The sequence below is a fragment of the Neopsephotus bourkii genome, unplaced genomic scaffold, assembly GCF_033783945.1.
Source record: "Neopsephotus bourkii isolate Nb327-2 ecotype Australia unplaced genomic scaffold, CSIRO-AGI_Nbou_v1 NB_234, whole genome shotgun sequence".
In the NCBI taxonomy this organism is placed as follows: domain Eukaryota; kingdom Metazoa; phylum Chordata; class Aves; order Psittaciformes; family Psittacidae; genus Neopsephotus; species Neopsephotus bourkii.
This window is the reverse complement of record NW_026900744.1, coordinates 5,466,885-5,485,066: the sequence shown is the minus strand read 5'-3', so window position 1 is coordinate 5,485,066 and position 18,182 is coordinate 5,466,885. Positions and strand designations below refer to the sequence as shown.

Below are 18,182 nucleotides of genomic sequence, written 5' to 3'. Positions count from 1 at the left end.
AGCATGTACCAAGTTAAATCAACTGGGCTTGCCCAAAGAGCAGCAAAGCTTCTCAGTTACGGGCTTTGTTGTCTTGTATCAAAGAGCACATTCATTCAGCTTGCCTCTGTTTAAACATTTTGTCGCTGTAAGTGGACTTAAAACTGAGAAGGATAAAACTTTTCTGAAAAATCTTACTCAAATGATTCAGATGAGTGGAATTTCACTGTGTACCACACAGAAACTAGTCCATGACCACACCAGAGGTTTTGCAGTGTACAAGAATGCTGATACTATTTTATGCAGCAAATTACCTGGTTGTTTTCTGACATAGATTTCTCTTGAATTAAAGATGATTCGTAATTCAGCATTTTTTAAAGGAAAACTCTATGATTCATAAAAGAGCTAACTTTATAATCTAGATTTCCCTCTTGTGTTAGCTTTAACCGTGTACATTTTGTTCATTTTGAGCAGCAAGACTGCAGAAGTTCATTTTACCTTCTGGGGTTTGTGGATTAGGTTTATTTGCCAATAACCCCTGGTGCCCAAAATTTCAGGGGAACATTTAAATCCAGGCTAAGAACCAATTTCTACTGACCTTGAGATCTGCAATAATTTAATGGGCTGCTTTGACACCAAAAGGAAGCTTAAATACAATATCATCAACAGCAAATTTTTTTCACCTTCTTATCATTATACAATCACATCCCATTAGACAGCAATACATCACTAATTTAAGATGAACAATCTCACCCCCCCCCCCCCAGCCCCAGGCAGTCTCAGCTCTCAGGTACAGCACTGAACTATCATACAAGTAGCTTATTCCTGGATAAATCATAAATTAAACCAATAGCACATCCAATCTAGCTACCAAGTAATGCTACCTGACAGATCTGAGCTCCTTCCCGGATGAGCAGGAACTGCCTGCAGCAAAGCTAGGCTCCCTTTCAGTTGCAGGCTATTCAAGAAACCAAACAGAGTGGACACCCCACCACTGTGGGGTCCAGAGGTGGTGCAGGACACACAATGACAAGGCAACAGAGGAAGCATTGGGCAACATTTCTGCTATAAAGTACTGATCAATTGTTCTGCCATGGTGGGCTGCACAATGTTAAATGACATGAAGAAGGAAGCTAAACTATTCTCTCTCATTAGTGGAAGCTTGTCTTTTGTTTGCATATGAAGAAGTGCCGAGTGTGAATTTAAAGTCATTCGGGTATATACAAGAGTGACTTTTTTATTCACACTTAAAACAGCCATGGGCAGGTGACATGCACCAGTCAAAAAAATGCCAGTATCACTACAAATGCTCACTGTAGTAAAGCTGAACTGGTTTGGGTTGGAAGGGACCTTAAAGTTCATCCAACCCCCTGCCATGGGCAGGGGCACCTTCCACTACAGCAGGTTGCTCCAAGCCCCATCCAACCTGGATGTGAACACTGCCAGGGATGGGGCAGCCACAGCTTCTCTGGGCAACCTGTGCCAGTGCCTCACCACCCTCACAGTAAAGAATTTCTTCCTTATATCTAATCTAATTTCCCCTTTGCCAGTTTAAAGCCATTCCCCCTTGTCCTACCACTATTTGCTCTTACAAGTTTTATTTAATTCAACTAAGCACCAATTTCCTGGAACCCAGAAAGGATGGAAGCCTGTTCATATCAAAATCAGTAGTAAACCTCTTCTATGGATACTAGCGTTGCCAGATGTCAACTTGAAGCCTGCACTGCTCATTCAGAACAAAGTTTTGCAGATACTTATGCTTCATTCTGTCCTGAGATTCTCTGATTTCTAAACTCCAAACTGTACTGCCAAGATAAATCAGGATGAAAAAGGAACAAAGCTTCATTAGAGGCCAAAAGTAAAAAAGAGCTTTTAAATTTAAGGTAAAGGTGTGTATTTTAGTAGGAAAAGTACAATAGAGCATACTGCACTGTTTCTTCTGCCAAAGTGATACTTCCCAGTTTCTACAAGAGAGAAAATATATCAATCTGGTACGAAGAAGTTTCATCAATGGATTTTGGCACAGAGACATGAGAATTCAAACTTCTACCTAGTGCAAAGAGCCTCTTGAGAACTGCCTATGAGATGAAATGCCAAGCAGCTTTACAAAGTGGGCTTTAGGAAAATGCTTTCGACTTACTATTGCACTATTTGTATAAGCTGCAAGGCAATAAAACATGACAACCTTCCCAAGCTTTCGCTTTGGACCTCCACAGACAGGGACATTCTTTCTTTTGGCAGCTCACACAGTCAAAGAGGGCAGTATCTGAATTCAGTTGGTTTCTCAAGGACTTCCACTCACCCACCCCCCTGAAATGGGGACCCCATCAGTCCTTCCCGAGGCAGTCTCTTAATAGAAGCAAGGAGCTTTGTACATGAGCCCTAAAGAGTTAACAGAGCTGTTTATGCAGAGACAGATGTGAAAGAACATAAAGCCCCCTTTGTGTGTTACAGGAGCTTAACATCTGCTTTGCACAGCATAATCCTACTAAGACAAATGCAATATTCTACTCTCCCTTTTACATAAACAAAAATGAAAATAGACTCAAGAGTTATGGAGTTAAAAATAAGTTGCTTAGACGAAGAAACCCCATCATTTTATTTTACACTCAGACTAAAATCCTCAGAGATTTTATTGCACTCCAGAAAATACAGGAATGCTACTGTCATTTGCAACCCTCTGATGAGTGTTGCTGAATTAAAATACTTAAAGGCCAATTGAGATGTATCAGCTGGTTTTAAAGTGCTATCCCCTAGGAGAAACACTACTGACAATTAAATGTATACAACAGGAAGTTTACAATACTAGATACACTTTTGAAATGAAAACCATTTTGTTTAAGGGACAGGCTCCATTTGGGTCCCTAAGTACCAGTAAAAGTTTAGTATTGTGTCAATCATTAGAAATAACCATCTGTAACAGCTACTTTTTTTCAGCACAAGCTCTCCCCTGCACTGCAAAATATCCAGACGAAAGCTTACTCTAGCACAAAGGGGACCTTACAACCACAGCAGCAAGTATGAGACTCATCAGACAAAGGTTCTGTTCACTGCTTGGGTTTTATTTTGTCTTATTTTATGTTAAACAAGCAAACAGCATATTAGGTAAGTAGTCAGGGTACCTCACTTTCAAGCCCAAAGGCAGTGAATTTGTGTTACATCAGTTAATCCACATTAATTGCTTACATGCATGATACTGTCCCCTAGTAACTGAGACTACTCCTCTCTCAATGAAAGAGGGGTGAGACAAAACATATTTACCGTGAAGTGAAAGCAGATGTTGGCAGGAATACATATATGAATGCATATGTGTGTGCATATATATGCCAAATATATATATATGCTCAAAGGTTAGAATTTCTTCATAGATTTTTATCATCAATGGAGCTCTCAATGTTCCCTAAAACTGCTCACAACCTACTATTCATCACAAGACCTTGCTTTCAATTGTACATGGTTCTGCAAAACTAAAAGGCATCTGTTTGGGGTTTTGCTTGTTTGTTTTTAATGAAGAGCTTTGGTAGTGGGTTTTGGGGGAATGGAGTATTCAATTAAGAAAACTCAGCTCTTTGGAGACCAAACGTAGAGTATGTGTTTCAAGCAAATTTTGAAATAATGAAAATAAAAAGGCCAAAAAAAAAAATTAGCCTATAGTGTCATACCAGCTTTGGCATGTTCTCAACTTAAAACATGATTAAACTTCTGTATAAGATGCACCTTTTGCCACCCCTGCAAAAAGCAGACTGAGACAGGACATATGCTGTGTGAGGAATCTGAAAAGTGAATAAGATGACCAGACAGACCAGGAGTCCAAGCCAGGGGCTGGCAGGGGCCAAGACCAGGGTCTTGAGGTAGGTTCATGAGGTAAGGGGAAAAAAACCCCAGAGTATTACAAGGATGTAAGAACTATAGGCATAGCAATCAGGTGGTGGTAAAACAGAGCTAACCTGGAGCAGCAGAACAGGGAGAGAGCTAGAAATGGCTAAACATATTAGAAAACAATGCAAAAGATAGCTTGTATAAAGCTCCAAGCAAGAGCAATAGGAAGAGGGTAACTGCCATCAACCAGCCCTGGAGGGTGAACAGTAAATTCAGGGGTAGGAACTGGGAGCAAAGAAGAGCCTTAGAACAAAGATGAAAAGTCTGAGCAGAGGCTGGCATCGAATGCTAGCAGAAAGGATCAGAGTCACAGAGTGGCTACGATCAGACTCCTAGATGTTTGCTTCTCACTGCCAAAGAGTCTCTCCTTTCCTCTCCTTATTGCTGCTCCATAGCAAAAGCACATGATGACTATTAGTAATAATTAAAAGTAGCAATAAAAACTAATTAAAGACATCTCCTGTATTAATTACTGTATTAACTAAAGCAGCAGACACCTCTGCCATGAATCTCAATCTTCTAACTCTGCAAATGAAGTGCATAACGCCATTCATTTTTTCCAGAGTCACTTTTAATTGGTGGGAAGTTGCACACAACATACACTACATCAAAAAAGAAATACCGCATAAAAGGTGGTATACAAAATCTGCTGTAAGAACTTTCATTCTTCCCCTTATGAATACATATTAAAGTCCTTAATTACATGATCACATAGACAGTTTTTCACCTGGCCTCTATGCCTTTTAGTGCACACATTCACACTGACAATGAACTGGGGCTGTACGTAAAACCCTTGGACCACTTCTGTCGGGACTCTGGCCACTCTTACCACAGAAACAGGAGGGTGAAAGAAAGGCTGGGAAGAGATTAAAAAGAAAGCCTGGGCTGGAAATTAAGGTCTTCTGTCTTGTGGTTTAGGTTATTGCAGTGCTGCCCCAGGATCTGGATTTTGGCCTTCCTCAGCATCACAGGAGGATTCTGTGACGAGGAAGTCAGTAACAAAATCTTCCCGAGACTGTTGAAAATCTTGTGCTTTCTCTGCCTCCAGGGGTCAAACTTGACTATTTTATAAGTGCTGTAATGCTTCCAACTGCCTCTGAGGTCAGTGAGCATATTGCCTTGAACTTAAAACATGTGCAAAACGCCAAATACTCCAAACAAAGTCTTAAAACACATACCAAACATTCATCAATATTCTTGCTTTTAATCTGTTCTGATAAGGCTGAGTTTATTCATCTCCCTTATTTTAGAGATAATGTAAGAATAAATTAACTGATACCACAAGAGTCACTAGTGTAAGCTGCCAAGGAAATCAACACTGCTCCTAGAGCAGGGTTTGAATGCAATGCAAATACAGTGTAAATAAGGTGTTGAAGGAACTCGCCGTGTAGTAGTAAGATACTTATTGTGAGGGGTGAAGTGCAAAAGGATTTTGCTCTATTCTTTTTGCAAGCAAGACACTTTTTCCCTGTGCTTTCTCAAACACTGGAAGAACAGGCAGAAAGTTGAAAAACAAGTCAGATTAAGAAAAGCTTTATCACAATCCACAGGCTACTGTTGAAACACTTCAAACACTTCATATTATGATTTCTTCTGTGACTAAGACTTTTGGAGTTACAATTCACAACCAGACCTCCTTGAGACTCACTGAAAGATGAAGAAAATACTCATGATTCCAGGATGCAAATCCTCCTTGTGCACATTACAACAAGCCCCAAATAAAAAATGATTCACAAGGCTTGCAGTGATATGGATATGGATAGAGGACAGGGAATGAGCCAATGAGGCTGGTTGTCACAACCCATCTATGGCTTAATTGCTGTGTAAATCTCTTTATGACAAGTTGAAAGTGAGGACACACTTATTGGCTTACAAAACATACAAGTCACCCTGCCCAAACACCTACTATCAGCAGACTGGAAACAGCTAATCTGACCACCCTTCGTTCTGACAGATTCAAGTTAGGCTATTGCTCTTGGTCACAGCAGATCAGCCTCATCAGCTACAGCAGTCTTAGGATGGAGCTGCTCACAACATGGGTAAATCCTGGCTGTCTGGGCAGCATGCTCTCTTCTAGCAAGCACTGCCTCTCCCTTTGACAGAAGGGCAGCAGGAAGGGCACCAGTGAGATGTCAGGGCTGACATCCCCTCTGGGCTGCTACATCGACTATAATGACCTACATTTACTCTTCTCTGCCGTTATCCCCTGTAGCTTTTCTGCAGTATCAGTGCTGGTTTGCTACTCTTTACACAGTGCAATTAAGAGGAGAGATCACCCCGCTGTATACTAATTGTCAAAACCACTAAGATCTTTCACTGCTAGATTTGCAGGGGATAGGAACCTTTCCTCCTTTAAGATGCCACTTGCTCCAGGAGCTGCAGGAATTAGATGTTAATCAGAAAGAGTAAAAAGGCAGAAGTACAAGTCTAAATTAATCCCAAATAATTTTTATAGTAAAATTCATATTAAAGAGATGATTTGAAGTAGGTTGTTGTGATAAGTGTAACAGTTAAAGAACGGAGACATTCCTGCACATAAAGTCTCAGTTTCATTCTGTTTGTAGTTCATTCAGGGCCAACAATTTTCCTAGAAAAATACCTCACTCTCCCATCCTGCAAACTCAGTGTCTGCTCTGATGTTTGCAGACTAAATCCTTGTCTTCGCCTTCATTTGATTAATAAAGCCATCACATCAATTACTGAAGTTTACCGAAGAGAGAAGGACAATACAACACAGTTCAGTCCAGATCACAAGTTCTCTCCCAAGGAAGGAGCTCATCACATCTTCCTTCAGCTTTCTCACACAATTCATTCCACCACCCATAGAAACCTGGTTAAACACAAGCCATCTTCTCAGGCAGTAGCCAAAAGCCACAGTCAAGAGCTGAAAATTCTGGTGGCAGATTTTTGCTATGGTTATTATCTTCTTGCTTTGGAACAAAGCAAACTTACCCAGCCAGCAGGGCAAACATTTACCCAAAAGAAGAGCCATTTGCCCAACAGATTTAAGGTCTATTTTCTCAGTATAATAATATACTAATAAAATTCACAAGTACCCGGGTGTTCAAGGACAGGCTTTTTCATCTATTTCCCTTCCCAAACACAATAAGCAAGTGCACGTATCACCTCAAAGGATTTAAAAAAATAAAACCAAAAAACAAACCAACCCTAAAAATCCCAAAGAAACTGAAAAATACAGCCCGAGAAGCTGGAAAATGCAGACTATAGCTGGTGACCTAAACTTTTATCCCAGCAGCTTCCAGCGTATCCCACACAGATACGATACCTCTAGTGCTAAGAACCATGCAAATACAGCATATCCATCACTAAATTCTTAGGGTTTGCTTTGTTGTTTTAAATAATCCTTATTACTTTCTGTGGCCACTGATGAGTTTGCTATTGCAGTAAAACCAGGCACTCCTCCAGCGGGTGCATTTCTAAACAACTGACATTCAACAATAGATAATATTGAACCATTGGTAGGGCAGCTCCCGCGAATTACAAATTATTTATGTAGAGCTTTGAATAAAGGCATTCACAGAGGCCTCAGGAAACTGATTTTCATATGACTAGCCACCACAGCACGTGTTACAATAAATGCTGCAGGCAGAGTTCTCCTTAGTTACTGTGGTTCCCTGCAGTAACTCTACTTCCGCACTCTATGCTAAAATACATTCTGAACTATAAAAAAGAAAAGGAAAAGCAAGTTATCTTTTCAGTTATTTTTACACATCTCTTATCTGCACACTGCAAGGTGACTGAAATGGAGCTTTCTAAGTGTATCATGTCGAAGTGACATGACTTCAAGTCTGGACATTTTTCATAAATGTGATATTTTTCCTCGAGTAATTAAGTACTTCTCACTCAAAAAGGACACCCAAGGAAATATTTTATGACTTCACTGAAATACTTCTTTGACCTACTAGTTGTGGTATTTTTCCCCTTGGCTAAATGCACATTCTTCATCTGTTTAACACTGCAGTGAGGTAGCTTTAAAAACCCCTAAAACTGGATGGAGGTTTAGTAGTCACATTTGTAAAAGCATGGCGCTGTGGTTTTGTATTTAAAAGCTATTTCTAATCTTAAAAAACAGCTCCTTTTAGGCTAAGATAACATTCTGCTAGATGCTATTGACTGAAGTGGCATTATGAAGTCCTCCGAAGAACAGTTTTAGAGTAGTTTCACATTGCAAGGCCCCAGTGAGCTTAAGCTAGCTCATTAGCTAGCTCCAGACAACAGGACAGACAGGACAGCAAAGCCCTCAGCTCAGGCTGCAACGGATGGCAAAATCCAGTGTGAATACTGGGGCAATTTGTTCACGGGAGCTTAGTGCTCCTCTGTCAATGTTCTAGCTGAGCTTGAATGAGCTACTTTAGCCAACTAAATTCAGCCAAGTTGTCACCAAAGCAGTGCAAAGAAATCTATGTCAATTGAAAACTCTGCCACTGAAACATTCTGGAGGGAATTTTGAACTTTCAAAATTTCAGGTAAATGGTGTTGATCTGACTAACTTTAAAAAGGAAGGAAATTTAAACCAGGATTGTGGACAACACAATGCTGAATTAGTAATGAAAGGTCAATCTTCCTACAGAAGATGATTTGTGAAATTTATGAGGAAACAAAAGCAACAAGGAGATTTTAAAGTGCATTTGTGGTAATCTCCTCAATTTGGGTTCTTTGTATGATTAACCTTTTCCAAATGTTAGATTGTTATGCTTAATTATCTAGGGATTTAAATACTTCACTGAGCCATAATACAGAACTAAAAAACTCTGCAGCTGCTTTCTGAGAAATCCTAATCTGAACTCATTTAAAGAGTGACCTTCCTTCAGGATAGTTATTTCTCCAGTTTGCATACAAACTATCAACACACTCTGAGGAAAATTTGAATCCTATAAACTCTATGACAATTTGTTTCTCAAAATGTCTTAGATCACACCTTATATAACTGCAGTTCTCTACTGCAAGAGAAAGAGCCAAACAACCAGTTCGGATAACTTCATTAAAAAGTTGCCTTAATTTTACAAACAGTACCTTGGATGTAAGGTCTCGGTGGAAAATGCCTTTATAGTGAAGATAGCTGATTCCCATAGCAATGTCATATGCCAGTTTCACCCTCACTGTCCAGGGCAGATGCTGGTTACTGTCTAACAGCTGTTCCAGGTTACCACAATTGATGTACTGAAAAGACAAAGCAACATTAGTAATTATTTAACTTCATATATTGTCAGGAATGTAAAATGCATCATTATGTAAGTGTCCCCAGATCAGCTACACATTGAAAGCTTTTTTTTTTCCCCTCAAGGGCTAGGCAGGCACAAAGTTTGCATGTCAAGAGAGTCTCAAAATGTCTCCCTTGGCTGGCTGTACCAAAGCATTTATGTTAAGATGCATGCACAGCCACCACTGCATTAACTCCGCGGCATTTAAATACTGGTATTTATATGGACCCTTCAGAAATACCTACAATACAGTACCACTCTCTCAGCATTAAGGTCAAAAAGGATGAAGAGCTGACTCTCATACAGAAAGAGTCAACAAAGAGAGGTCCAAGTATCCAGGTGTAAGAGCATGATCAAGTTCCCAGATATCAATTCCCTAAACTGAAGCAGCATCAAAGAAAAACATTGCAACATGTTGCAGTAAGTTCCAGTTTTGCACTGCTGTATCTACAAGTCCTAATCAGCAACCTGATTCCCTGCATTCAGCACTGCATCAACCCCATCAAATGGTAGTCCTCATGACAAGGAACCCACATTAGGTACAAATTTTACAAAAGACAGTGAAACAAAGCAGCACCCAGATAATACTAAGAAATATAACCCAGGTTTAAGACATAGCAGCTCCACTGCTCAAATAATCATAACAGCAACAGTGGGCTTATGTAGAGTTTCTTTCATACCACAACAGCAGCTATGCTGTGCTCGAGTAGCTTCTTGTTTCACTCCCTGATATCCCACCAGTAACAAAGCAAAAAGCTCACTCTGGAAACAAAATCTGGCATCAATGCAGTGACTTCTCTCAAGAAAAATCACAGCAAAGCAGACAGGATAATTTGGTCCCAAGCCTGGTCCAAGCATGAAAGAGCGCAGCAGGCTGCACCAACTGTGCTCCTTTGTGCCAGACAGCTCTCCAGCTCTCTCTCTAGAGCCTGTGCACTTTCCTGTGTCATTCCCCAGAGAAAACACGTGCCACCGTTATCACATTAAAATAAAAATCATAATTACAGGTCTTGGTGTCTCAGAAACTTTGAATTTTGTTGTATTTTGTTGAGCTTCTCAGAGCCTCAGAGTCTGAAGCACAAGCAAATACGAACCACACACAGTGTGGGGGCAGCTGATGCACTCAGACTGTGCTATGGTAAGGAAAGAGCACATATAGATAGTTAGGCCCTATCTTCCGAGCTCGCCTGTTAATTTTGAAAACCTTTTTCAGCAGATACATAGTTCCCTGTGAAACTTGTGTAACGAGGCTAAGTTGTTTGGGCAAATGAGGCACAAACCAATGTTTAACTGCCACAAATCAGTGTGGGGCTCCACTGCTACTTGGCATATCCCTTGGGAGCCAAGTTCTTCCTAGCCCCAGCACAGCAGCGCATTTCACTGGCAATCCAGGACATGACCTCTCTCTCTCTCTTCTCAACAACCTGTCCCTTATGTTAGGAGCGTGAGTCAGGAGAGCAGAGTAGCTCTGGAACAGGTCACTCTGAGCTTATGCAATCTCCATCCTTGGAGATTTTCAAGAACAACTGGACAGAGCTGCAGCCAACATGACTCAAGGTTGGAAACAACGCTGCTTTGAGCTTTCCCAACTTTGATCTTTCTCTCTCCTTGCTTTTATTTGAGCCCCTAAGAGAGCTAGATGACTTTACAGAGCACTCGACCTCACACACACTGCTCAATATAATTCTTTAAGATGCGAGCATGCTTAAGGAAAAAATGGTGAATAAGATTTCTACAATAACTTCCATATTCTCAGCTTCCTTGGAACGCTGAGCAGCATTTCACATCTAGTTATGTTCAAATCAGAACAATATTGACCAACCTGGAACAGAAGGCACTAAAGCTCAATAACCCGATTATAAAGTGACACATCAATTATCTCAAACTATTTCACCTTTCTGACTGGGCAATAAGAGACCATTCATACAGCACTACCAAGCTTTAATTCATTGGCAAGAGAATGCAAGGGGGAAGGGAATTGCTGGCCCAGCTTTCCACTTTGGTTAGGGTCAAACTGTGCCATACCATGACAGTAATTGCTCCAGAAATGCTTATAAATAAAACAAGCAACCCGTAAGAGAGCATTGGCATACACACTGAACTGTGACAATAGCTAGCTACTATTTTAAGCTTGTGCTTTCCTTTTCAGTAAAGCAGCCTACTGATTTGATCCTCTGCTGCCATATTAGTTAAGTGTATTTAATATATCTATTCCCTCAGCACCCTTCCAGTCACACTGGCTTGTAGGGTAGGGTCATACACCCATCTTGACTGCAAGGACTGGATTGTAGCAAGAGCTGGGTGAAAACTGACATACCTGTAGGACACAGCATGCAGGAGCTGCAAGGGCAAGGCTCAAACCTGACTCTAGCACATAACACAAAACCCACTAAGCCTTCTATCCAAAACTGCCACCTAGCAGACTCATTCACTGGAGATGAGAGTTCTGTTTTTAGCTCTAATTTCTAGTGTATTTCTATGAAGCACAGCAGGACAATCACCAAGTGAAGAAGTCAACTAAGAGTTTCCTATGGACATCTTTTCAGACTCCAACTGATATCAGACTTTAGCTGGCCAACAGGTAATATTTGCCTGCAGAGTACTGAATTGTCCCTAAGGCAAGAAGCACGCAGAGTTCAGTGCTCCCTTGTATCACGTAAGTAATCCAGTTCTTCAGTCATTCAGGCTGATAATGCAGACAGACAGCACGACGGCCTATTTTTTCCAGAGTTCTTCAACAATGCCTTTTCGCAACAGACACAAAATCATGTACATTATTTCCTAATGGCCAGTGCAGCTGAAAGAAAAATACTTGTTCTCAGTCTCTTACTAGCACAAACCAGCTCTGTGGTAAGAATATCCTCAAGGATAGTATGTGCACCTCTCCCAAAGAGAATACTGGATTTTGTTTTCTCCCTGAAAAATCTCAGTGATGGTACAGTAAGCCTACAGCACACACATCTCAAAGCATTATTCTACTACAAGAGCCATTGCATAAGTATACAAGCAATTGGAGCAGAGATCTGATCAGGCTATGACAATGAAAGCAGAGGCCACTACATTTCATAAAGAGACCTCACAGCTAAATGGAGCAGTGTCCAGACCTTTTCAAGCCCTGTATCATCAGGTTGCAGTGAAACAGCTACCCATTATTCCTCCTGCTAGCTTTCTGTCATGTAACAGGACACCAACATACCCATTTTATCTGGTTGCCAGAATCTGAAAGTAACCGCTTCAGGTTGTTGATTTTTGCATTTATTATAACTCACCACAGTGAATTTGACACTGGTTGAAAGAACTTGGTATTTTAGCCCACAAAAACAATCTCTCCTATAAAAATTATCTGTGGTAAGAGCTCAGGCTTTTGTTACTGCAAGCAAAGATCAGCAAAACTTACTTCTTATGCCTCTTTCAAACCTTCTAAGGCAAGAGGGCAGCAGCTTCTTTGAAGGACAAGCTACCCAGAAGCTCAGCCAAGCGTAGGTGCTTTCTGGATCAAAGAGCCTTCAAGAGGCTTCTGATGTAATAGCTTAATGCTACAAAACGCAAAAGCAGCAGTATATAACCCTTTCCCATACAAGAGTCAGGGCACAGGGGACAGTGCAATTTTAACCTAAGAACAGCATTACAGGATTGCTTCCTTGCAAGACATTATCAAACTCACGCATACAAAATGAGGAATGGAATGAAATTCAGGGTATAATGGTACTTACATAAAGCATTATATGGTTAATTTCAAGATATTAATAATAAACTTCAGCAGGCAGATTTTAGCCTTCTAAGTTTAAAATAAAGGTTTGAACACACTAATATGAGAACTAGAAGCTTTTAAAGAAAAGGCTCAGCAGATTCACATGATGTGGTTCCAGTAGTTACTGCTCAACAACAAAGACTCCATATATTGCCAATGCTGGGGGGGAAGACTGAAAGGACCTGCAAAGAGTTTTCAATACTATTTTGAAAACAAATACTCTTTCAATACATAGGTCTAACATAAATAAGCCATCAAGGCACAGGAAAGCCAGAAAAAAGTTGGCCCACTCTTTTCTCAGCTTTAAATGTCACAGCTTGCCATTTAAGAAGCAACAAATAGCCACAAGACACCCCTATACAGTTGCACAAATGTTGCCAAAGAGCAATGCATTAAGTGGTTAAGAAAAGTAGGTGTGGAGAGACCAAATGAGGTGAGTAAAGAGCTCTGGGGACGCAGAACACTACAAGACAAACACTGAGATAGCAATGAACAACTATACTGGAAAAGCCCAATGAAGAAAACAGGCAGAGAAGCAGGAGAAAAAGGAAACCAGAGTTGTGGCTGTAGTGCCTTCAATGTGAAGTTCAAGAGATGTCAGAACAAAAGCCAGAATACGTAGTTGGATATTACTTGGAAAGAATAATAGTAACATTGCAGACATTGGCAACATGCACTGAAACAGTGTCAAAAAAGATAGAACTTGCATATTGGTATCATTTCTAATGCTGAAGTAAGAGGGTAACTTTCATGCCTAATAAACTTGAGATCTTTACACTCATCTATCTACAGAAGTTAAAAAAGTTTTAAACCACCCATTCCAAGGACACAACCCACCCTTCAGTTCTCGTATGTTCAACAGTCATCTGTCACAGTCGGCACTAAGTAACTACTTTGAAGGCTTCTGGCTGCAAGACAACAAGGTGATGTACCGTTCTGCCACAAGTGACATAATTAGCTACAGTGGGAGGACTGGAAATTTCCTCATTTCCCCCACTTTTTTCATTAGCTTCAACTGTTCAGAACTGGAAAAGAAAGAGAGCATCAGTATGTTCAAAGCTACAATATGAGATACTGTATATGTTCATATACCAAGATTGACTACAAGATTAAATTGACTTAAAGTTATTTCATAGAATTCCATTTGTTAAAAAAAAAAACCTCCCATGGTTTAAAAATACACAAACCTACCTCACCCAAGAACCTCTAAGCAGTAACCTTCCATTTCTAACTCAGTGATTGCACTAAATAAATCAAAACATTAAAACCAGAACAAGTTGGATGTTTAATTTGGGCTGTACGACTGTTCTATTTGAACAGCAGGTGAACTAATGTTGCCAAGGAAAAACCCGTAAGTACCAAAAGAGTTAGAACATGCAGGTGAAGCAGACACGTTTCAGAATAAAGCTCAGACTTTTCCATGAGAGACCAGAAGGGCTCAAGTGGCTGGGAAGAATAGTCTGATTGAAAGAGCAGAAGAAAAGACAAAAGTCTTCCGCTAAAGGCTGCTTTTCTTTCCTGCTCCTCAGCTGACAAAAACCAAAAGGGGGGGGGGGGGAATTCTGTAACCTAAAGTCAGTTTCTCAACCAGTAGACACTATTCAGCTCTTTGCTAAAGAATGATGTATTTTCTTCAAAGGTGTTAACCATTACAGGATTAAAATAATCTTTACAAAGTGTCAGGTATTCATAGAGGAGAGGGCAGGCTTCCTCATGCAATTGTTACAGCCCAGTTACTCATCAGAACTCAGAACCAAATGCCAAGAAACGCAACAGATCTACCTCTGTTCCTTCTTCCGTGTCAGTTGTGGCACTGACTGATTCACTGGCTCCTCCTTCTAAAAAGGCCTGCATAGGCATGGTTTATTTTATAAGGGCAAACAAGAATTGACATGCACTAACTCAGGAAGGAGCTGTAATGAGAACCATTTGTTGCATTCCAAACGTTTAAGTGTCAGTGTGGAAAAGAATATGGCAAGATCTGTCTTCCTTTAGTTCTGTACATTCAACAGCTCTTATGGTCAGCATGATGAATTTATCCCTTTCCTGTCATTCCATTCAATCAAAAAAAATCTCATGTTCACTTGCTTGCCTGCTGCTAGGAACAGATTACTGGAAGGAAGGCTTCAACTGCAGGCACCTAGCAACAATCCACTGTTGCAGCCCATATGTATGAAGTAAGGTTTATGGATGCTCACTCATATTCAGCTTTGAAACATTTCAGGAAATAAGCTTATTTTGTTGGAACCGGAAAACACGCCCAGTGTATCTATACAAACTGACCTTGATAACCATTTTTTCCTGTAATTATATTAGTAGAAAAAATCAGAAAGCAAAGAAGGCCTAACAAAACCCCTGCATTTATAATCTGAAGTCATAACCATTTGGATTCTAAATACAGCCCAGTTTCAGTGCAGATAAGAATCTGGGATATGGCAAGCTAGCAATGGTGTAAATTAGCACACAGGCACAGAAGAGAAAGTACCCTGTTGCTGACATAGGCATGAGAAACAGCATCTCTACAATAACACTTCTGTTAAGAGCAGACGGCTCTACCCGTAATGACAGCATTTCAAACATACTATACACTCAATTTCGCCTAGAAGCTAGCTCTAGCCCCCGACAGGAGCCTCTTATTTAAATAAGATCTTTTCTCACCTTCCCCACAACGATACCAGCAGTAGCAGCCCACAGATTGTGTGCCTGCAAAATTCCAGATAAACAACCCCTTTGCTGCTTTTTTTGACATAAAAGAGCCACAAGGATCTCCTGAGCACAAAAGTTATAGCACACAAACACCTCTCATAGTACAAATTTGGTTTAAATTCTGCACAAGGAGTACTGGGCTTGAGCTGTTTCAGAGTGCTTTTCCAAGCCTCAATACTCCAGCTGGGCCACAATGTCCATTTACATTTGTGGATGCTCAAACACTTTATTGGCCATTACAGAATGCACCAAGACCCCCTATTTATAGTGGTGTAAAGAAGCAAACATAAAAGCAATCTTCTTGTACAACTCAGATTCTGAATGGTTTGGAAGGCTGATAAGTAAAGTGAAATGAGGAAGTGAAACTACAAACCACTTGTTAATTCAGGGCTATGTTTCCTGGGGTCCGGGGTGAAGTGGGAAGGGGAAGAGAGAGCATTATAAACTGAATTGACTGAAAATACATAAGAAAAAAATCCCAGACAAAAAGCTAACAGGCCAGCATCACAGTATTTATTTGGACTGCATTTCTTAATACACACAACTAACAAGAAAATCTAGTCCTTGAAGCAGTAGTCATCTCTCCTTCCACTCTCTCCCCCTCACACCATGAACAGTTGAGAAGCTTGCATCTTCTCACTCTTATTAACCTAGACATGTTGCCAGGATATCAGAAAGTGACCATACAAGAATTGCAGGGGTTGCAGTTCAAGAACCTTTTTCTTTCTCCCTTGAGACAGTGGCAAATGGTCCAGTTGGCTTACAATGAGTGTCAAAACATTGACACTAGAAATCCCACCCCAAGAAACCCCCACACAACACATGCAGAGAAGAGAGAGAAGGGAAGAGACAATGGTGCTTGCTGTTAGCAGGTCAACATTTCTCTGCCACTTACCTTACTTTCTTCTATCCTTGAGATATTCTAAGGAGGAGGAAGAGGTTACCACCAGCAAGATATTTAGCAACCCCTCCTCAGAACACAACGTTTTTATTATTTTAATTGAGATGCATCTAAACAAGTCCTCTGTGCACTATTACAGGCTCTGAAGTGATGAAACAAGTTAATCATCCTCCCACAAGAGGAGGAAAGCTTAAATACAACATACAGCCTGTACAGCTAAGACAGGGGAGAGAGGAGAGAGGGGAGAGAGAAGGGAGAGAGAAGGGAGAGAGAAGGGAGAGAGAAGGGAGAGAGAAGGGAGAGAGAAGGGAGAGAGAGAAGGGAGAGAGAGAGGGAGAGAGAAGGGAGAGAGAGAAGGGAGAGAGAGAAGGGAGAGAGAGAAGGGAGAGAGAGAAGGGAGAGAGAGAAGGGAGAGAGAAGGGAGAGAGAAGGGAGAGAGAAGGGAGAGAGAAGGGAGAGAGAAGGGAGAGAGAAGGGAGAGAAAGAAAGACGTTTAGCTATGACTTCTTCAGTTCACACAGAGGCATTTAAGAGAAACTAGAAGTCAAAAGCTCGATCATTCAGAAGTTCTCACTGAAATAACTGGTTGCTCATCTCTTCTGATCTAGCACCTGCATGCATAAATATAAACTGTGTGCCTGAAGTTAGACTCATCTTTTCAAAGCCTTGGCTTCTCTATTTACATGTGTATTTCTTCAGTGTATCAATTATAGTACTTTTTACATCTGAACTTCCCTTTCTGTGAGAACTCGCCCTTCTCTCCTCAGCTAACCACATATTGCAAATGCATCTTGCAGTTTCCCTGCACCTTCAGCACAATGCACTCCTTGCACAACTTTCATTGCTTGCTTGCTTTTGGCATAAGGAGAGACTTCCTCTGTAGAACTGTCCCTAGCATGTTTAATTTACTGGGTCACCACCAACCTACAGTAGGTTTTTCCATTAACTGATCTGCCAGTACTTCCCTCCTGAAAGAGAACCTGTAAGGCCAGCTTGCATTCTCCATAAGCCAAAGTTTTTGCCAGTTTTCTCTTTCCCACAACTGAACATTTTACTGCAGCTTTCTGAGAATCACAGAATGGTTTGGGTTGGAAAAGACCTTAAGATCATCCAGTTCCAACATCCCTGCCATAGGCAGGGACATCTCACCCTAGACCATGTCACCCAAGACTCTGTCCAACCTGGCCTTGAGCACTGCCAGGGCTGAAGCATTTACCATTCCTCTGGGCAACCTGTTCCAGTGCCTCCCCACCCTTACAGTAAAGAACTTCTTCCTTAGATCTAACCTGAACTTCCCGTGGTTAAGTTCAAAATCCCATCAATTCAAGGACCCACTTGAACCTCTCATACTTAGTATTCTATCTCTGCGCATATACACAAGAGGAAGTCACTCTCTTAAAGAAGATGCATTTTGAGGGAATCGGGCACAGCCACAGGAAATCACACAAATTCTGTCATTAAAGCTTCCTCCTGTCCTCAGAACAAGTGTTGGGATGAAGTACAGGAGCGTTTAATTTCCTATCAAACTGACGCTATGACACAGGGGCCCCTGCATTTCATGGGGCTAACTTGGTATAACCAACCCAAAAACTGAGTTAAAAAAAAAAATAAGAAACCCTCTAATGTTTTCCTGGAAACCCCAGGACTTTGATCGCAATACTCAGACGAGAATGGTTCGCTTTCATTCGTAAAGAAGTAAATAGCCATCAGATGCAGGAGAAAAAAAATAATGGAAAGATCACCT

The 18,182-nt window shown here is 40.9% G+C and overlaps 2 protein-coding genes across 6 annotated transcripts in view; one reads left to right on the top strand and one right to left on the bottom strand.

The window, feature by feature from the left end:
• AKR1A1 (aldo-keto reductase family 1 member A1) overlaps positions 1–18,182 on the top strand; it is a 455,840-nt gene that overhangs the window by 305,343 nt on the left and 132,315 nt on the right. The gene's annotated exons all lie outside the window — the stretch shown is intronic.
• Positions 1–18,182, bottom strand: part of TESK2 (testis associated actin remodelling kinase 2) — a 119,879-nt gene that overhangs the window by 16,724 nt on the left and 84,973 nt on the right. For all 5 annotated transcript variants that reach the window (XM_061344932.1, XM_061344933.1, XM_061344931.1 and 2 more), the window contains one exon: positions 8,893–9,039. In XM_061344932.1, coding sequence (XP_061200916.1) covers positions 8,893–9,039 — 147 coding nt within the window. The remainder of the gene's footprint in view (positions 1–8,892; positions 9,040–18,182) is intronic.